The 22,478-nt window shown below is 39.8% G+C and overlaps 1 protein-coding gene across 1 annotated transcript in view; it reads left to right on the top strand.

The window, feature by feature from the left end:
- The window catches only part of GFRA1 (GDNF family receptor alpha 1), a 151,458-nt gene that overhangs the window by 72,080 nt on the left and 56,900 nt on the right, over window positions 1-22,478 (top strand). Inside the window, 1 exon segment of the mRNA XM_069863809.1 lies at window positions 21,313-21,652. Coding sequence (XP_069719910.1) covers window positions 21,313-21,652 — 340 coding nt within the window.

The following is a 22,478-nucleotide window of genomic DNA, read 5'->3' as shown; positions in this document are numbered from 1 at the left end:
CAGCTTAGGTTCTCAACTCAATTCTTCAAAAAATGTAAAACAGTTTTACAGGAAAGAATATTTGTCATTAGTATGTCAAGTCCATTTCCTCCTTGTTTTCTTTGTGCCCTTTTCAACAACTCTGTACTCCTTTATATACCTGTCAGCTGTCCTAGATGTGCGCTAATGGCAGAAGGGCTGGTACTAGTTTGCATTCTGCCATTTGGGAGGTAGCTGAGCTGCCTCATGGGATGTGATGACTTGCATACATAGGAGTCTTTTGTACCAGTCTATGTTCATACTAATGGTTACTCCCAGTAGATTACAGCAGTGTGGCCACCTTAATGAGATATGCCATCCTGACGTGCATTTGCAGCCCAGAAGGCCAAGCATATCCTGGGCTGCATCGAAAGAAGTGTGGCCAGCAGGGTGAGGGAGGGGATTCTGCCTGTCTACTTGGCTCTCATGAGACCTCACCTGGAGTCCTGTGCCCAGCTTTGGAGTTCTCGGCACAAGAAGGACGTGGAGCTGTTGGAGTGGGTCCAGAGGAAGCCACAAAAATGAGGGTTGAAGCACCTCCCATATAAGAACGGGCTGAGAAGAGTTGGAGTTGTTCCACTCAGAGAAGAGAAGGCTCTGTGGGGACCTTACAGCAGCCTCCCAGTACTTAAAGGGGGCCTATAGGAAGGATTGGGGACAGACTTTTTGTGAGGTCTGTTATGACAGGACAAAGAGTAATGGTTTTGAACTAAGGGAGGGGAGATTTAGACTGGATGTAAGGAAGAAATTTTTGACTGTGATGGTGGTGAAACACTGGCACGGGTTGCCCAGGGAGCAGCCCATCCCTGGAAACATTCAAGGTCAGGTTGGATGAGACTGTGAGCAATCTGATCAAGTTGAAGATGCCCCTGTTCCTGCAGAGTGGCTGGAGTGGATGACCTGTGAAGTTTCCTCCCAACCCAAAGCATTCTATGATTCTATGTCTGGATGAAAATATACGGTAGTTCAAGACATTAGCGTGGGAACAGGCCAGATTCTTTAATGAGAACTGTCCTAGGTTATTAGAAAGATCAATCCTTCCATTGCTGGTCCTCCACCATTCCAAATGCTGATTTGCCCTCAACCATTAACACATGCAAGTCCCCAAAATATTTGGTGCAACTTGAATATATCTTTTCACCTAAACATACTAGGCTCAGGGAAATAGTTAATACAGAATATTTTGTCCCCCACAACTTCTGGAAAACCTTACTATGTTTACTTCAGTGCAAACGTGTCTTCGTTCTGTAGTATACCTTGATGTTTGAATTTGCACATGATTTAACAACCCTACAGCATTCATATTTTCTTTGATCCCCTTGCTTATTAAAAAATGCAAATCTAAATTGTATCTTATTAATGTGCTTCTTTGTGCTAAAGCTGTGGGGGGTTAAAATCCCAGCTTTGGTAATGTATTTGGATTCTTAATGTGCAAAGTGCAAAGAGAGCTAGGCTTTCTGCAGGCCATATTTTCTAATCAACTGTTATGAAAAAGATTTTTATTGTGCTTCTATTTCTTGCTCTCATGGAATTCTACAGAAATAAAGAGAGTAATGACTTCATTGTTATCCAAAAAAATATTTTTCAACCATGGATAGACATCCTTAGTATTTTGCTGCAATTTCTTCAAAATGACAATGAGGAATCTTGGATGAGAGTTCAGGAAAAAAAACATGTATCTTAAATACATGAAAGCCTTTTAGCTGGTTGATTTGAAGAAAACAATGAATTTTTTGTCACAGACCTAGGGCCTGGATTTTGTCATAGTAAACAGTGGTCACTCATTTTTCCAGTTAAATATAGTAGCTTTTAGGTACTGAGTACATCCTTTCGCCGTATAAAAAAAAGCAAATGCTGTAAAATTACTGATGCATTTAAGGCCATTAAACTACTCTTTATATTTCCTTTTTGCACAACTTGACCTATCCCTTTGCCCTGGTAAAAGCTTTCTCTGCGTGTTTAATGGCTTTTTTTCTTAGTGTTACTGCTTGTTTTCTGTATTGCTTCTTATGCGTCTGCTTAACTTATTGGGGATTTGGGTGGATCACTGTGACTGAGGATTCTGCATTGCATAAAAATACTATAGTAACACGTAAAGCACCTGTGAGATTGGTTAAAAGAAAGTGGGAAAATGGTAAGCTTCATTACTTCTTCACAACTTATTTTGTTGCAAGATTTATATAGCAGCCTTCCAGTACTGAAAGGGGCTCTAGGAAAGCTGGGGAGAGGGGCTTTTGATAGGGAGAGGACAATGGAGAATGGTTTTGAGCTGGAAGAGGGGAGACTGGGATGAGGTACTAGGAAGAAGTGTTTTCGGTGAGGGTGGGGAGGCCCTGACCCAGGTTGCCCAGAGAAGTCTTGGCTGCCCCATCCCTGGAGGTGTTCAAGGCCAGGCTGGATGGGGCTTGGAGCCCCTGATCCAGTGGGAGGTGGCCCTGGCCATGGCAGGGGATAGAACTGGACGGGCTTTAAGGCCGCTTCTCACCCAAACCGTTCCATCATTCCATGATTATCATAATGCTTCTATTTTTCTGGGCCACTGCAGTGAAGCAAAATCACCAGAAATTTGGTTTATCTTCTCAGTTGGGTTGCAGATTTGTTTTCCTTCTTCTAGAGTTGCAAAAAACCAGCCAAAGACTGCCAAGAACTTAGGCCTCACTTCCTGTGCCTGTGTATTCCTTGATGATCTGTATTGGAGATGAAAAGACTAATTTTTGGCTTTGAGAATGACTGTCCTTTAGGATCATCTAAATAGAACTCAACATAACTCGACAAGCATTTTTGGAAGGCACTTTAAGATGTTTGGCTGGTAACACATAGTGTATTAACAAATGACATAGCACCAAAAAAAAAAAATCTTATTTCCTTTTTAGTTTCAAGTTAACTTGTGTCTTGAGTGGAAAGGAAGAAAAGCACACAAGAAATGTTACTTATTTTTTTCCTTCTGATGGCCTGAAAACACTCCAAAATCTTGATGAAATTCATTTTAGAGTGCTCAGAAAAGCTGGAGCTGTTGCTATACCATTAGCAATTATCTTTGAGAATTCATGGAAGAAAGAGGGGATCCCAAGGGCCTGGGCAAAGACTAACATAGGAGCTACCTTATTAAAAAAACCCATATATATATATATATACACACACACACACACCCACACCATCAGTAAAATAAACCTGGGAAAAAGTCCCAGGGAATTATGATCTTGTTCCCAAGCACTCGGTGCTTGGAATGATGATAGAATAAGGTATTAAAAAGAATTGATTTAAAAGCATCCAGGGGATATAAGGTGATAAGGAGGGTCAGTGTGGATTCATTAAGAACAAATGTCAAAGCAGTCTAATATCCTTTGTGACAGGGTAATTGTCAATTGGTCTGAATTGTAGTATGTGATGTTTAGGTTAGGTGTTAGGGAAAAGAAATACAACTGTAGGTAATACCCTGGAGGCTGTAGCATCCCTTCCAATAGGCGATATAGACAGATATTTTGCGAAGGATGAGCTCAGTTTGTCTGGGCACATAAAGATGAACTAAATGTCCAGTACAGTTCTTTCCACTCTGGAATTTCTCTAATCTTGTTGAGGTTCCACAGTACAATACTGTAAAATTGTAAAATACTTGACACAGGGGTTTTCCTGAATTAATTCGTTAGTCCTTGTCATAGGAAGGCACAATGTTTTTTTCCTGACATTTCTTATGGAAATTAACCTCTCAGGCAGGTAACTTTTATCCGCAAGCACTTTTTCATGTTCAGTTATATATTTGTGTGGTGGCTCACCCACCATATGCAGGCCAGGGCATTGTTTTCAAATACCTCTCTAAATCAGCAAACCTCTGTGTCCTTGTGGAGCCCATTGGATGACAGTGAGATGAGTATGACTGTAAGAGCTCTGCCTATAGTGATCAGATTACAAGATCTGTTGGAACGGGTCTAGGGGAGGCTACAAAGATGATCAGAGGGCTGGAGCACCTCCCATATGAGGACAGGCTGAGAGAGTTGGGCTTGTTCACCCTGAAGAAGAGAAGGCTCTGGGGAGACCTTAGAGCGACCTTCCAGTGCATAAAGGGGTCTAAAAGAAAGCTGGGGAGGGACTGTTGACAAAGGCTTGTAGTGATAGGACTAGGGGCAATGGCTATAAACTGGAGAGGGGCAGATTTAGACTAGACATAAGGAAGAATTTCTTCACAATGAAGATGGTAAGCCAGTGGAACGGGTTGCCCAGGGAAGTTGTGGCTGCCCCATCCCTGGAGGTGTTCAAGGGCAAGGTGGATAGAGCCTTGGGCAGCCTGATCTAATGGGAGGTGTCCCTGCCTATGTCTAGGGTGTTGGAACTGGATGATCTTTAAGGTTCCTTCCAACCCAAACTATTCTATGATCATTTAATCAATTTTAAACTGGATTAAAGAAAAGAAGAAAAACCCCTATGTCTGTGTGTACTGTTCATTTCATTTTATCCAGCGTTTGAACAGAAGGCCCAAAGTACGAAACTACTGTATCATGGATTCCCACTGGTGGAAGTTTTGCTATTGTGTCCATTCTTTATGCATTCTGCGAGAGTATAAAGCCATGAACTGTATCCATTGTATGCAGCTAAAATATAAAATCAAATTTTGCTTTAGTCTTCACTGTTACAGTTATCTCATTGCTCTTGTAAAATAACGAGTGAACGCACCCTATTTGTCTTAAAGCAGCAGATCTATATCTAGTTAATTTGTGGATAAATATGGGTTTCTGCTATTGATGTTTCTTTATCCACACAAAGTGGTTATATTAATACTGAAACATTATTAATCAATAGGTAGCTCTTTAAAAATACATCACTAAGACTAGCCAATTACCTTTAAGTATATATCAAAGGCAACAGAGCAATTTGACTTAAAATCATGGTCCATTAGAGAGTTCCAAATATTTTAATTATAAATATTTTTTTAATTACAGCAAAACTTACAAAGAAAATATAAATTTCTCACTTTGGCCTCAAAAAAAATTAAAAAAGCCTGGGCTGATTCTTCAGTTTTTCAGTTGTTTTGGGTTCTTTTTTTCATGCAGGAAAGTTCAAAAATATGATTAAATTCATCTTAGTCTCTTGAATTGAAATTATGTGTTATCTCATACTCTTTTTTAAAAAGGTTTACTCTGTAAGATCACAGAAGTAAGTTATAAGGACAGATCATGTTGTTGAAGGTTATAGTTCTCCTTGGTTTTATAACCCTAATTAACTCTATTGACTTTCAGTGACATTACAATATTTCCCCCTCAACCAAAGGAAAATGTGACCAAAGCATACAATTTACCTGTAAATTCTCAGAAATATCCTCTTGATTCAAAGAATATAGGCTGTAATTTTGGGAAGCATACAGTGTAGTTTTTATACCTTGCTGAAAGTTTAAATACCTGTTTGAAATAGAAAACGTACTCTGGCTTATTTATGGAGCTTATTACTAACGCTTCTGCTTTAGGAAAGGAATATGTTGGCTGAAGTATTGTGTTGTGTTTTACAATCAGATGAGAAGCTGTATATTTTCTTTCCAAATTATCTTACCATTTTTCATATGAATTTCCTCATTTAAGTAGACTATTTCCCCTCTGGCTCATGTCCCTCGACAATTACCCAGCATAAGCAATCTAGAAGGTGTAGCTGATTGTCATTCAAAGCAAATGAAATCTTTAGGTGAACATTAGTCACTCTTTTAGACATGTTAGCTTGAAGTGGAAGCAGTCAATTATAGAGTAGAGGCTTTATGGCTACATTATTACCATCCTACTATTAGGTTTTCAGCAGTAGCATTCTGTTTGATCGATCCACGCCAAGACATTGATGGATAGTTTTGTTCTTCAAATGTCAAATATGTGGGACTTTTGTGCTTTATTTATTTACTGGTGTGCTACTGTACTGTGGATAGCTCTCCTTTCTACATCATTCTAGCTTTAACAGCTAATCATGATTCATTTTATTTGAAGTTTTAGTGTTGATTTCAGTAGTGTTCTTAATCTCTCTTATGCTCTTGAATTACAGAGGAAACTATACTATTGTCTTGGATGTACACTTAATCAGATGTGTGAAAGTCGCACAGTTATTTGAGGGGCGTGGAGAGCAGGAGTTGTTGCTGATTGAGAAATGCAAGTGCATGTTGATATCCTGTGTGTAGTGAATGTTGAGATTCTGTTCTCACTGCAATGCTTCTGTGTGTTGTGCACAATTAGGCTCTTTATTATTTTGTGTCTCTCACACTTGATAGTAATTTTAGAGCATCACTAGTTTCAAGGTGCAGATTTACTTTAGGTCACAGGCTTTAATCTGAGTACCATTTTTTAAATAGCTATATATATTTCTAAGTGTATTCAAAAGTAAAAATACTGCTATTGGCACAAAAAAATAAATATAAGAGCAGACTCTTTTTTGATATTGGTGGGGATGAGGAAGCACGTAAATAAAACAAAGAGCAATGGGTCCAGAGGAGGGCTACTAGGATGATCCAAGCGCTGGAGCACCTCATATGAGGACAGGCTGAGAGAATTGGGATTGTTCAGCCTGGAGAGGAAAGGGCTCTGGGGAGACCTTAGAGTGACCTTCCAATACATAAGGGGGGCTACAAGAAAGCTGGGGAGGGACTGTTTACAAAGGCTTGTAGTGATAGGACTAGGGGCAATGGCTATAAACTGGAGAGGGGCAGATTTAGGCTAGACATAAGGAGGAAATTCTTCATGATGAGAGTGGTGAGGCACTGGAACAGGTTGCCCAGGGAAGTTGTGGCTGCCCCATCCCTGGAGGTGTTCAAGGCCAGGTTGGGTGGGCCTTGGGCACCTGATCCAGTGGGAGGTGTCCCTGTCCATGGCAGGGGTTGGAACTGGATGGGCTTTAAGTTCCTTTCCAACTCAAACCATTCTAGGATTCTAGGATTTTATGTTTATGTAAGGAAGCTGAAGGAACTGTATTCTCCATGTTTTCACACCATATTATGATCAGTGGTCTGTGTTATGTGCTACAGGGCTGACTATTGCTGCACAACTGTTGTGCCACTGTACAGTTCCCATCTCTGCGACACTGTATTGTCTGCACCCGCAATGAAAGGAATATGAGTAATATTGTTAGTAGCAGTGAAATAGCATTTCAAACTATTCATTTAGGTCAGTTCTGCACAAGTGTCCCAACACAATGTGAGCTGGGATGTTAGTCTCATGGTTTGAATTCCTGGCAGCTTTTGATCTGATCAGGAGTGTTAATGTTGGAAAACAATTAAAATGGCAATTTGAGTAAATGTTATAGTTTTGATTACAAGAGCATTATACATTCTTAGTTCATCTCTTACCCATGTCCTTCCAGCGCCTCTTGGACATTGCTGCTGGTGGTGGATAGGTGTAATTCTACCCTCCAGAACTGACTTGAAGTCAGTAGCATGCTTGTATGGGAAGCAACTCTGAGTAAAATAGACCATTTAAATGCAAATAGTGTTGTGTGTTACTTAGTGAGGATCACTCCTCACTAATTAGGAGGACATTCATTTTACTTTAGTGTTTGAAATAATTGATTTTAGTGTAGCACTGATTTTCCTTAAGTTTTTACTGTACTCCTGTGTATGTGTGTATTCACATATTTGTAAACGCCTACACTAAATAAAATCCAATGCATTCTATATTTATTTTTGAGTTAAATATGGAGCCTATGAGGGTGTAAGCTGATGCTCAGTTCGTGATAGCACTTAATCAAATGCTTAGTTGATTTAATGGCATTTAAAGAACGAGATGACTTACAGCATAAAACCTGGAGTTCAGTGAAGCAAATAGAAGTCAAAATGCTGTGCTCAATGTGCTTCAGATCGGATGTTAAATAACAGACAGTGGGGGAAGCAACTCAAAAAAGAGGCACTATGTAGCTAACAATGAAGTAAAAAAAAAGTTGATTTCCCGCTTGCCTTTTTTTTTTCTGGGAAGAACTACGTTTTTACATTTGGAAAAAAAAGAGAAGCTGACTTTTAGAAAAGATAAGTAAAGGTAAACCAGATTAGCTCAGGAATAGGGATCAGCGGAGAACAGGGGAAAGACCAGAACACTGAAGACAAAACAGAAAGAAGCTTTCTGTCTATCGGCACCTGCTGTATGTGGTGTAAGTAGAACTGAAAGGTAATTTAGAGTAGACAGTAGGCAGTGGTCTGACTATTGGTGTTGTCTGATTTATTAAATAACATAATAATCTCAAGTTAATAAACCTCCAGCTGCATGTAGGTAAGTGTCATACATTGTACACTGCTGCCTTACCTTCATTTGATGTTCTTTTATCTTCTGGACACACAGTCAGATAGTGACCTTCATAATCATTATTAAATCTAGGTCAGTATCATTTACATTAATTCTGAAGTATGTTATTTCCCTTGTTCCATGAAGTGCACCTGCCTCAATGCACAGATCTCCTTGATCATTGGCTTTTGAAGCCTCAGCAATGAGACTTAATGTGAAGTGAGTGGCAGCACAAGGCTCCGATAAGCGTCCTGAAGCTGATCCACAGCAAAGCCATGAATAGACAAAAGTTACCAGTGTTACCCTCTCCGCATTATGGTGAGTTTACTGGTATTCAGCAGAATTCTGTTGAGACCGATTGTTAGGGAAAAGTAGAGCATCTGGGGGTGGATTAATGGAATGAGGCTCGTATAGTTTGGTAGACAGGGTGTGACTCTGTTGCTCTCTTTGCTGCTCTGATGGCAACCTTCACCTCATCCCTGCAGCTGCTACTGTCACAAATTGAGTATCTGCCCTGTTTCTGCTACTGTTGCCTGCTCTACGATTTTAGCCTCCTCTGTTACTTGTGCTGATCAACTTTTGTCATCACCACAGAGACATCTGTCTACCTGGTAAGAGTTGCAGGAGAGCTTCAGAGAAGGTAGAGGTTTCCTCTTGTTATGCTGGAGAGAGCATCTTTCTGCACTCTCTGATTTCAGCTGTTTCCTGATTTATCCCATCAGCGGCTCTTGTTGGACTTGATTCACAGTCACTTCCTGAGCCCTCTGTCCTCTCTTGATTCTCCTTTCCAAAGCATAATACCACAGAATAAGCAGGATAGTTTTTCTACTAAGGTTTTATAGACTTTGACTCTTTTTTCAGTTTATAGCCATCAGGAGCAGGCTGCTGTCATAGATCAGCTAATATATACTCCTGCAGTAGACAGTCAAAGCATGTAAACCGTCCCTACCTACACTGGTATTGCTTGAGGCTGGAGTAAGCTATGCTTCAGCAGCCCCTGAATTAACAGGTTTTGTCTGTCTGTGGCAATCTCCTGAGTACAACTCGTGCAGTAACTCTTGGTCAATGTTTTGGGGTTTGTTTGGGTTTTTTTTGTAATCTCATTTTTTTCCCAAATCTTATAATAAAATAGCATAAGTTTAGAAATCTAGAAAGCATGACTTATGTTGCGAAAAAATAATTAGTAGATTGGGGAGGACTGGCATAAAATGAAAGAAGAGTGATGGAAGAATGATGGTCTTCAAGGAGTTAAAAAGGCATTGCTAAGAGGAAAGGAGTAAAATTAGAAAGGAAACAGGGGAAATATGTTACAGGAAGTGATTTTTGGATTAGATACCAGGAAAATATTTTAATGTAGTGTGTAGAGAATACTGTATAGCTAGTTGGAGAGGCTTTGGAGTTACTGAAAAAAACTGGTTAGAGCATAGATCAGGCACATAATTGAGATGGGAAGAGACCTTTGTATGTCATTGAGGACCCACTCAAAGCAAGGCCAGTTTCCACCCTGTAGTCCTCCTATCCAACCTCTGTTCTCTCGGTTTGGCTGCAAAGACTAATATTGGAGACTGCATCAAAAAAGCTTGCTAAAGTTAATGTAAAGTTAATGTAAAATGTCCATGAACAAATTTCATGCAATGGCCAGATTTTAAAACATGGATTTATACATTCATTCCTGGTGTTGGAGTTGTGCCCATTTATGTGCACTTTATAGTCTATGTTGAGGGCTTTCTCAGCCCATTTCCTTTTGTGTGAGACTTTATTCATGTTCCCATCTTTGTCCTCTTTCCCTTGGTTCAGCTATTAGTCTTTCTTTTGATGCTGAGAAAAACTGTGATTCTGTATGTGCAAAAGAAGCACTTTATTTTTTTAGCATATATTGACACTTTTTGTGTGTTCACTTCCCACATTTTAACAGCTTTATTGTTTAGTGAAATGAGAAAAGTAAAACACAAAAATACAGCTTTATTGACAAAACAGTGTAGTTGAAACACTGAAATATGTGTTGGAAAAATGTAAAACGTGAAACTTCAAAACAGCCCCTATGTTTACATTTTATAGCCTATATAATGACTGAGTCTGAAATAGAACAAGGTACAAAAAAGTAATAATCATAAGCTTAATATTTCATGCAGTCAAAAATATGTAATTGGTTTACTCAAATTCTTTTAAAATCTTTGTTACTAATTTAAAATACCATCATAGTTTTAAAGCTTTTCTGAAGAATGTTTGAGTGTTTTGCTTCAGCCTTTATAAAAGTTGATTTCCTTTCCAGTCACGCTGAATTCAAACTTCTTAGAATCAGCCTTAAATTAAACAAAACCACTTGGAATATTTGTCGTTAATAAATGAATAAGTAGCTTTCTCGTGAAGTGAGACCTACAGACAAACCATATTGAAACGTGTATGTACGTATACACGTGTACACAAATGTATTGTCTATATGCATATGAGGTCTGACTCAAAAAAACTGGGACTAACTTTACAGCTCAGGAACCAAGAGTGGGAAGGGAATGACAAAGCAATGGTTATAGACCATGTTCTAATCTGTCACAGTGAGACAAGGCTCAGATTAATCGATTCACTCATTATGAGTGGGTGCCTGTTCAAATAACATAGAATCATAGAATGGGTTTGGGTTGGAAGGGACCTTAAAGCCCATCCAGTTCCAACCTCCTGCCATGGGCAGGGACACCTCTCACTGGATCAGGTTGCTCAAAGCCCCATCCAACCTGGCCTTGAACACCTCCAGGGATGGGGCAGCCACAACTTCTACAGATGTTTTTTTCACCCTTGGCTGGAAAATGTTGGTGTGCAAGAGTGAAGAGCAAATTAATGTCATGTTTCTTGTGAAACTGAAGAAATCTACGACAGAAAATTTTCAATTACTGATTGAGGCTTACAGTGAAGAAATCCCAAAGATCAAGTCAGTGCTCAAAGGAACCTATTTTTCTTGGTAGACGATGTGAAAGCAAAACTGATGGAGGTGGTCAACAACCTTTCAGAAAATGTTCTGTGGGATTGCTGTGTACGTTGGCAGCATCGTATGCAGCTGTGTGTCAATTCAGAGGAGAACAATTTTGAAAGTGATTGTAGTTGATTTTCTTAATCAGTTAAATAAAAGGAGTTACAGGCACAGTCTAGGGGTTTTTTTTTACTGTCAGACCTCGTATATATGAGAAAGATCTAAGCCATTTTAAAATAAGAGTATACTGTGCTCTCAATGGATATAATTGTAGAATAACTTTCTGATATTGGTGCACCAATGTAAAGAAAGGAAAATTCCATGTTGAATTTAACTTCAACAACAGGAAGCTAGTGTGATTAGGAAAAACACCATGTTCAGGGCTGAAAACCTTTCCTTGTCCAAAATCTGTGGTTGTTTCAAGTTTCGGTGTCATAGCTAAGAGCGTATCTGGCTCCTTCTTTTCTGTAACTGGCATGACTTCAGGAATAAAGCAGTTGTTAGGGAGCAGAGAGAGGACTGGAATTTCCTGCACTTCTGCTGTGTAGATTCAAATGCTAAGTTTAAATAATGGATGAAGCTAAGATTATTATAATTGATCATTGTATGATTTATATGGAGTAATTATAACTAGGTTGAGAAAGAATTTTCAAAAGCTAGTTTCCTGGTAGTCAGAGCTATTAAATAACAGTGTGCTGCCAAAACAAAAATTAGGTGGGAACGGAGCCACAGAGTTCAGAATGTCTGTTCTCCACCTGATTTATAACTACCCTTATGATGGCACTATCAGCGGTTTTTTCCTATTAGGAACGGTAAGAGTTGTTTGAATTGTTTTCCTTATCTTTCTAACACAACTCTGCATTGTTTTAAGCTTAGTCAAGCATAATAACTGGAAAACTGCAAAAATCTAATGTATAACAAAACTAAGAGGTGCAGGAGGTTGAAAAGGTTAATTAAAAGTGTAATGATCGCATTTACCTAGACAGTCCAATTAATCACTTTATTCCAGTGTTCATGTGATACAGAAACCATCGCTACAGAGAAGTCATTTTGAGTGCTGTCTTACCTGGTCTGTGTTCATTAAAATGCTTAGTTTTGTACAATGGAAATTGAACTTTTTATTTTAAGCTGCTTTTATTTATTTGACAGTGTTTAAAAATAGCAGCTGATGTTTAACCCTCTGCACTCACATAATACTTTCTCCAGCTATACTCCCTCTGAAGTGTGGGAGCATTGCCCCCTTGATACTTGTCATCTTACAGCCCCACGGGAGGTTTGCTTACAGCTTAATGGGCTTGTAGGTATAGAAGAAATAAAGCAATAGAAATACATCATTATGTAAGGTGATCTCTTGGAAACAGTGTATATGACCAACAAAGTGAATTCTCAAGTGTCAACAAGCACATCTAAATGTAATTTTTACCACTTCAACTGGAAAAAGGCAAAAAAACCCTTGAAGGATCAATTACAAGGGTCATAACCTTGTATTATCTGATTTGCTATAATATTCACACAGGCTTTATTGGAATGGAACATAAATTTGAGAAATAGGGAGGTTAGAAAGGATTGTAGTGCTAGAGCAATGAGCTAGAAGCTTTCTCCTGGTTTATTTTGCTGGGGCAGCACTTTAGAGGGAGCCCATTATAAGCAGGAGAACAGTAGTTTTGTTAACACGGTAATTAATCAAGTCCGAGGAAAAGAGGAAACAAGTTGTGAATTCAATTCTGCAGTAATAAAAAGAAATGCTGAAAGTTACCCTGTAAATTGGCATGACTTTGGTAAACAGGCCCTCACTGTGTCTTGAGAACTTGCATGCAGTAAATCACTTCTCATGGCAGCCGTGGAGGTTTGGATGTTTTCACAGGTTTATTCTGTATTTCTGTGTGTGCTGGTTCTTTCTCAATTCTGTTGACTTAGTATTTAGCTAATAAGAAAATACTGAACTTTATACCATGGGAGCATGAGCGGTAACACATTTTTACTTTGAATATTTTTACGAGAAATTAATTAGAAAAACTCAGCTGAAACCGTGGCAATAGCCTTCCGCAACACAAAACCAGCCTCTGACTCAGTACAGAGCATGAATTGTATATGGAATGACTGAGATACTCCCCGAGAAGGAAATATATTCTGTATATGGTCCCAGTCATGCATAATCCATCCCTAGTGCTGGTGTAGTGTAGGTACATTAAAATGACCTTTACGCCCTAAAACTCTTCGGGGTAGAACTGAAATCATGGGTGCAGTAATGTGAGAAAAAGTAACTGGATTGGTTTGAAACAATTGGAAGTGTCTTTGTTTAACAGCCTCTGATTTTATTCTTAAGTTTCTGTCTCCTACGTGAGATACCTTGCACAGGAGAAGTAAGAGTAGCACTAAAGAACCAAATTCTTGAACTTGATTATTGAAAATTCAGAATAACTGTAGTGAGTAAAATGGATTTAACTATGCTGGGATGAATATAATGTGAAACTGCCATGCTCAGAGCCATGTGGAAAATTAGGGACCCTGGCATAACCTTTCATTAGATTTGTAGCAGAAATGAAAGGTGATAGATCAGGAATATCTGTGTGAGTGAAGACAGAAAGAATTTCAGCAGCAGACCACGATGCTGTTAACACTGGGGAGCAAGGTTTCTTCTTCCTCCCTGCTTTCATGGAACAAAAATTTAAAACCATTCACTGCAGTAAGACTTTCCTCTTAATAACCTGTTAGTTGAGCAGATGTCCCTGAAGGCTCAGCCACGTGAAGCTTCTGCTCTGCCTTTTCCCATTCCTCCCCAGAAAAGACCTAAGGTACCAAAGGAAGTCTTAAGACATCATTTCCCCCTTTGTCATCAACAAATATCCAGCACAGGAGCTTCCTCTTGCAATCTTTATCTGTAACGTCTAGTAAATGCACCAGGAAATGGTCAACTAAAGCTATCAGGATCTGAGTTTAACTGGAGAGAATAGTCCTGCTAAGTATGAGAGGCCGGATCCAGTAGTGAACTTGGGTGATGCAAAATACAGCACACAGGGCACGTGGACCTCTTAGTAGAATTAAATATCCAGAAACAGACCAAGAGATTGATTTAGGCACGTACAGTCTGGAACCCCTTTCCAGGTGATATCTAAAGATGCTCGGAATCCTTAGAAAGTGCACAGAGAATATAATGTTTAAAAAAAAAAAGAAAAGAAACAAAGCCTCATCCCCAAACAACCAACAAAAATTTACGATTGAATGTCTAGATGGGCCATAAGAAATACAGATACAGATTTGTTGGAAGGTATGGAACCTCAGGCAGGTGCATCTATCCAGGCAGCAATTGGTCTACACTCCTGGTAGTAGAGACCCAGTTTTCTTTTAGTGGGCACCTGGCAGAGCATATCATGGTGCTTTAGTCATTAAGTTAGTGATCAGAGTAGTCTTTGAGGAAGTGGGATGCCTGTGCCTCTAGGTGGTTTCACAAAGCCTGGGAGACTATGGGCAGTAGGTTAGTGTGGAAGCAAGGGGAGGAGCTGTGGTATAAAAAGGATTATGGTTTTTAGAAGGGATTAGAAGAAGAAAGCACAAGTAGGATCACGCCTCTGCAGACTTACAATTAAGGGAGTCATCTTCAGAAGGGAATCCTGGTTTCCAGTCACTGCTCTTGTAAGAGAAATAACTCTATCTCCTGGGTGCAGGCCAGAACCCAGCAATCTGCCTGCCAGGGAGAGCTCTCATCCTTGGGCTGAAACATCATGCTCTCTCTTTTGTTTTGCAATATGCAGTATTTCCCACACACCTTCCTGAGAACACCCTGCAGCAAGGTATTTGAGAACCCTTCTGGTCCTGAGTCTCCAGGTCAGGGAAGGCACTGAACTAAAGTCTCCCAGATCATGACTGATGATTCATCGGTGGAGTCTCATAAAAACAAAGGTCAAGGTGTTTTGGAAAAGACTTTGGGCATAGCAGTTGTACAGAACGTGGTAGTGATGAACACTTCCAAATCATGTCTCTTGGTTCACACTAAGCAATGTAAATGTTCTTGGTTTCTGCAGGGCTTAGACAGGAAATAGTCATTACCTCTTCAAGTGGATTTATGGCTGTATTCAGAAGGGAATTCTAGGGACTCGTTGAATTTGCATTATCAAAGACTTGTATGCCCAGCTCTGGGGAAGGCTGACCAGGAGGAATATAAAATGTTGTAGCTTTGGTCTAAGGAACCTGAAGTCTCCACTTAGGCAGTTTTGAGTTTGGTCCTTTTGTTTGTCTAGCCCTAGGTGTGCTCTTCTGCACACAGGAGTCAGTCTCAGCATCCTTGTCACCTGCTCTATGTACTGGTGCCATCTATTGTAATTTCAACATGCATTTTATTGTATTTGCTAGAAATCTGAAAGCCCTGAGTACAGCTGATAATATATTAGCTTTAATTTTAAAAAGTAAACCACCTGCTTACCTTGATTATAGAAATGGTTTGAAGTAGGTTTGTCAGTTCCCTAAGGTCTGAGTAGAAGACAAGTAGAACCACAGAATAGCATGAACATGTATGTGCATTAGTCTCATGATTTCTCAAGGACTACTTGCTTTTTCTCTGCCATTTGGGATTCAAAAAATCCAGGAAAATGGTGGTTTATTTGAATCCATGGGGATGTAGGTGACAATATTCCCTACGTTTTACTTTTTTAATCTGTTCTTCTTACTAAGCAGAAGTAATTTGGTGACCCCCATAGCTGCACGTTTATTAAAGTAGGTTTATGGTTCCTCTCTTTATTCTGGTCAGGTTTTGGTTCCTATATGCCATATCTTGCACCTGCACTGAAGCTGGCCCTAACCCTAACCCATGTGGTCATCTGTATCACTTTGTAATCTTGCCTTCCATCCCACTAACATCTACTGCTCTCTTCACAATGTTCCCTTCACTAAACCTTTATAAACCTACTAATGCTAATTACTTGCAAATAGTAATTGTAATTTTAATGGCAATCTTAGTGACTTGCTTTTTATGTACTGTAAGAAAATTGAAAAGTAAGTGTCCATTTTACTATTTAATAAGAATCTTATAGAACAAGTTCTTTCACTCCTTCCATCTAGTGGGTGCACAAATAAGATGCTATCGATATCTAGTGAGAAACCCTTCTTGTGCACCTTGGGGTTAACAGGAGTTGAGGAGACAGCCAGAGGCTCAGTAGGCGCAGAAATGAAATAGAAATGGAAGTGCATGGAAGATGAAAGAATAAGGAGAAGAGACTGAAAGAGACTGAAACATAAGGAAGATCACACAGGACAGAGGAAACGCTATTAAAACTTTAGAAACCTCTCTGGATGAAAGATTGGAGCATTTGGCTGACTTCTTTCTGCTGTCATGTGGGATCTTGAGTCCAGAAGGGCTGCATCTGTGATGATGTGGGCCAAAATGGGTAGGGGTTCAGGAGATAACAAATATCAAAGTGCTAACACCTTATACTATAATACAAGGTTTGCTTTTTCAAAAGTAAAATTGAACAGTAAAACATCTCACCTTGTATGCACGTGTTACATGTGAAGTAGAAGAGGTGTGAGCCAGTGATGCATGTAGAGGAAAGCTAGAATCAGTAAGCCAGTTATTGCTGCCCCAGAGTTTTTGCACAATGTACAGCAAACTGCTTCACAGGGGTAGGTTTTTAGGCATCCCAACCTGTGGATATTGGGAGCTGCTGCTTTCCCACCAAAGCAGCAGTTTGTGGCTCCAGCTGTGTTCTGCCATAGAATCACAGAATGTCCTGAGTTAGAAGGGATCCACAAAGATCAAGTCCAACTCCCACTCCTGTTCTTGCATGAGACAACTCCAAAGTGAACACCATGTGTCTGAAAGCGTTGTCCAGATGCTTCTGGAATATTGTCAGGCTTGGTGCTGTGACTGTTTCTCTGGAAAGCTGTTCCAGTGCTCCACCACCCTTTGGGGGAAGAACCTTTAACTATTATCCAACCTAGCCTTCCCCTGCACAGCTTTCTGCCATTCCCTCAGGTCGTATCATTGGTTACCAGAGAGAAAAGATCAGTGCCCACTCCTCCTCCCCTTGTGAGGAAGCTGTAGACCCCTTAGCCTCCTCCAGGCTGAACAGACCAAGCGACTTTAGCTGCTCCTCATATAGCTTTTCCTCTAAACCCTTCACCAGCTTTGTGGGCTCCCCTGGGCACTCTCCAGTAGCTTGAGATCCTTTTTGTACTGTGGCACCTAAAACTTCATCAAGGTAGCACCCATAGCAACGAACCAGCTCACAGATGCTTGGGAGTTTTGCTGGGAGGCAGCATCCTGATGTCTGCAGATCTGCACTGCTGGGCCCTTTGCAGTGAGCGGGAACTAGTGCCTCGCACACAAGCGTGAGACATCACTTATCAGCTGCCTGGAAGTAACTTACCTCAGTGTCTGCAGTGACTTGGCAGGAGCTGAAAGCTGCGTGGTTTGGCAGAGGTTTCCAAAATGGGCCCGAGGAAAAGCAGATTTGAGAGAGAGGAAGCTCTGGGTGGGGAGTTGATGGAGGGAAGGAGTTGTTACTTGTCCCAGGTTGCTCTGACTGCCCTTAATCCATATCCACGTGCCCCAAGAGAGAGGGGAACTGTGAAAGGATCTCCTTATGCAGACTGTACTCAAAGGATGCTGGCAGGAATAGTTGCTCTGGATCAGATCCATTTACTCTTAAGGTAGTCAGTACCTAATAAGAGCCAAACTACTGGCTGTCTTAATAATTTAAGCTTTGCAGAACAGAAGCTGGGTGAAATTCTGACCTCATGTTTTACTGCTGCCTAAGTTATCCTTGGGAACGTTCTCAGTATTGTTAACTGTTTGTTGTTACCACAGGACTTAGGAATAATTATGTTGTACTTTTGCAATAAAAAATAAAGCATAAAATGTGTTCTGGGTTGTAAATTTTGCATTAAAACATGATTTAAAGGCTTGGGAGAAGCTGGCATTAATGAGAAGCATTGGTTTAGATGGTCTTATTTAATTCAAATGCAGTTGATGCAGTCCTCTGATGTGTTGTATGTCAGTCTTGGTTTTAAAAGGTAGCAATAATTTTTATAATGTGCTGATAACTATGCCAGAAACAGTAGCTAGAGACATATGAATCACATAGAAAAGGCAAGTGACAAGTTGGAGGCAGGGGTAGTTCTAGGAAGAACAAAAATGAATACCGAAAGACCTGGTCTATGTTCAGACATAGAGGAATATGAGCCTTGGGTAGATATAAATAGTATGAAAGGTATGAATGAGCACAACTGCTGTTTATGAACAATTTGTACCTAGTTCAGCCTTCATCCAAGATAACTTTCACTGTGGTTTGTGTGGTCAATGATTTGGCTTGTGCTCTGTTTTTAAAAAGATTGATTAACTTGTCTGTTGTGGGTTTTGAGGTGTTCCTATTCACAAAGCGTTTAATTCTGTGTCAGCATTTATTAGATTTTAGATCCTTAATGGAAAACACGTATGTGATTATCAGGAAAGAAATGCCTTATTACATCTTGGGTTTTCCTTTAAAGGATGCTTTCTAGTATGTCATACAGTAAGCTGATGTCTGTTCATATTTAAATGCCCCATTCAGAGGTCTTCTGCAGAATTTTGTTTTAGAGTGGAATTCAGCAGTTGACTCCCAGGCACAAATAACCATGCAATTACTCTGCAATCACATAGTAATTAGCATGTACTATTCATATATTGCATAATTATATGCCCTGCCGATAACATAGTAATTATCTTTGTACTAAACATGTAATTCTACATACTGTATTAAAAAACTTTGAGAGTTCATAGGTAAGATTATAGTTTTATGCTAAAGTAATACAACATTTTATATAAAGATGTTACAGTTTTATGAGAGGGTTGCGTTTTGGATATCTCATCTCTTCTGCTTCTGGTGTCGCTTAAATGGTAGTAGGATGCTATTATAAGAAATACTTGACACTGTTAAGTTATAGTCAAATGTTGTATGTGTATAATTTTGTAATTTGTGAAGATAAGAAGCAAAAACTTGCAGTTCATTGTGCAAGAAACTGGCATTAGGAAAGACTCAGAGTGTGAAAGCTAAATGCACAAAGATTAAATGTACGAACGCACTGAACATATTCCAGCATATTGCTGTAGTGAAATGCAAATCTAATGCTACTTATGCACTGTGTTATTTCTGGATGGGTAATATATATGGGATAGTAGCAGGTGATGTATTTGTATAATTAGACTGGCTATTAGAAAAATTAAATTGTTATTGTTATTATTAAATTTGTGTAATTTAAATTGGATATTAGAAAATATTTCTTTACTGAAAGAGTGGTGAAGCATTTGAACAGGCTGGTGAAGGGGCTGGAGAACAAGTCTTATGAGGAGTGGCTGAGGGAACTGGGGTTACTTAGCCTGGAGAAGAGGAGGCTGAGGGGAGACCTCATTGCTCTCTACAACTACCTGAAGGGAGGTTGTGGAGAGGAGAGAGCTGGTCTCCTCTGCCAAGTGACAGGTGACAGGACAAGAGGGAATGGCCTCAAGCTGCACCAGGGGAGGTTTAGGCTGGACATCAGAAAAAACTTTTTCACAGAAGGGGTCACTGGGAACTGGAACAGGCTGCACAGGGAGGTGGTTGAGTCACCATCCCTGAAGGTGTTTAAAAGATGGGTGGATGAGGTGCTGAGGGGCATGGTTTAGTGTTTGATAGGAATGGCTGGAGTCCATGATCCGGTGGGTCTTTTCCAACCTAGTGATTCTGTGACCTTGGAATGAATTTTTGGGAAAAGGTGGAAGATGTAGGGGAAAAAAAAGCCTTTTTAAAGACGAACTTGGAGCTGTAGATGATTTGAGATGTTTTATCTTTGACTGCCTCCCCTTAGAGGTTGCTACAGAGTTCTAGATATTTGCAAAATGTTTTGCTCAGCATGCAAATGCTGTAGTACTGGGAAGTTAATGTATTTTCTTGGATCTGTAATGTTGGCATTTCTAATATCTAAAGCAGCTTTATGATTATTCTTAATTGAATCTTGCATTTGAATGCCAGTTGCCTTCATTTTCAAGCAAAGCATATATTGGGTTTTAATATCTGGATAATATTGCAAAACTAAATGTGTAATTATATGCTTAGCTTTTACCTGAGTTTAATTTTTTCTACAACTCCTTGTAGCCTGTGCATGTATGTGTGCGGAGAGACAAACTATGTGTTTTAAAATGTTTCTTTCACTATTACTTGTTAATTCTGTCACCTTCAAAGCTTGGGAACTTTATAAAATGTCCAAGGTTCAGGTGGCATCTATAGATCTTATAAGAGTCTCTTTAGCTAAGGATAGAGCTCAGAGCCCTGGGGCTTCACCTGCTTTCCTTCTTCTGGGTGGGCTGTTTTCATACCTTGACGACTGTAGTAACTGGCATGTGGCTTTTATGTTCTGCAGAGTACAGAAATTACATCAAAATGCTGTTACCTGGGGTGGACACTGAATGTTATTTATACTTTAAGTTTAAAAAGTGTCAGAGCTTTACAAAAGCAGATTTAGGAGCCCGTGTTGTCACCCTTTTCTCATATCACGGGCCAAACATATCCCTCCCAACGTACCGGTGATTTTAACAGCTTTTTAGTGAGGCCATGTCTTACCCAATATTCATCCTACATGTCTGATACAAAGATGAAGTACAGCCTGCTGGGTGTAATCATCATTTATTTACCAGCTTTCTGATATTAATGCATGCTGTGAATAAGGCAATACATAAAGTAAGATATTCCTGTTATTTCCTAAATTAACAGTAACTCTGTTTCCATTTTTGCAAGGTGAAGCATAGAAATACATGAAATCCTTCCGATTTTCTAAGTAAAATTGGTCTTTACAATTAGTCTTCTTTAATTATTTCATAGAATAATACTCAGTGATCCTAATAGGTTTCTTCCCACTGGAGATATTCTATGGTTCTATAGACAAAGTGGGAAGACTGGAATGGTATTTTTCTCTTGTTCACTCATTAAACCATTACTCTAAGAAACTTAAGGACTGGTCACAGTTTCTGGCACTGAAAGTTTTGTATGTAACAAGTATATAACCAGGGTCTCTTTAACAGTGAAATAAACACAAACGTCAAAACTGACTATAAATGTGACACGTTTCTTACTGCTGTTGTGTTGTTTTTTCTAGTGGAGCCAGTACTTTCAAAGGGGAACAATTGCTTGGATGCAGCAAAAGCTTGTAACCTAAATGATACCTGCAAGAGGTTCAGATCTGCTTACATTACCCCCTGCACCAGCAGCACGTCTAATGAAATCTGTAACAAGCGGAAGTGTCATAAGGCCCTCCGGCTATTTTTTGACAAAGTCCCCCCAAAGCACAGCTACGGGATGCTCTTCTGCTCCTGTCGAGACGTAGCCTGTACAGAAAGGAGACGGCAGACTATTGTTCCTGTGTGTTCATATGAGGACAGGGAGAAACCAAACTGCCTGAATTTACAAGAATCCTGCAAGAAGAATTACATCTGCAGGTAAGATAGCACATGGCAGGGGAGTGATTGATGAGGTGCCAGAGAGAACTTTTTGGTACTGCTGGATTTGCCAGGACTAAGGGTCAGAATATCCACTAGGGAAAAGGGTGAGTCAGGGAAAAAAGCAAACACCTCTGACATCCTTAACACAATAACAAAAGCCTGCATCTGTTTGCAGTGTGTGCCTTCTCCAAAACTCTTCATGGCTACTCCCTCACCTTATGGAAGAATCTTTCAACCTGGGTTTAATTTTTACAGAGTTCTGTTCGAAACATTTTCATTAGGTGTCTCTGTGAAATGATGTCTCAGATTGATTTTTATGTCCCATTAATGACTAAGTGAAAATAGAATTACTTGTTGTAATGGGATTTATTTTCATTGTAATCTTACGAGTGAGACCTAATAACTGTGAATACAAGCCACACATTGCGCTTTATAAATGGTCACGACACACAGGCTACTCATGGGCCTTTCCCTCATTGGATAAAAGGGAGCCCATATTTGTATATTAGATCCCGCTGCCTTCATAAGAGCTGTTTTAGCCTTGGAATTGTTTTATCATCCCTCCCCTGACAGGAGTGCTGGGCTGATACAACTAGAGGGTCATTGATTCACTGACCTAATTCCCAGTCACTTTTGTCTGTGTTTTCAGCTCTGAGAAGCAGTGTAGTGCAGCTTCACAGGACAAATGAGGTCCTTTTGCCTTCAGCGTTCACAACAGCAGCATACAGGATGTCCTCTGCCCTTAGGAAATGCTTTATTCCTACTTAGCATTGAGTATGTTTGTAGAAGAATGTTGTGTTAATACCCTGTTTGTGAAGTTATG

This window comes from Phaenicophaeus curvirostris, chromosome 9 (genome assembly GCF_032191515.1).
Source record: "Phaenicophaeus curvirostris isolate KB17595 chromosome 9, BPBGC_Pcur_1.0, whole genome shotgun sequence".
NCBI classification, from domain to species: Eukaryota; Metazoa; Chordata; class Aves; order Cuculiformes; family Cuculidae; genus Phaenicophaeus; species Phaenicophaeus curvirostris.
This window is presented reverse-complemented; position numbering and strand designations above follow the sequence as displayed.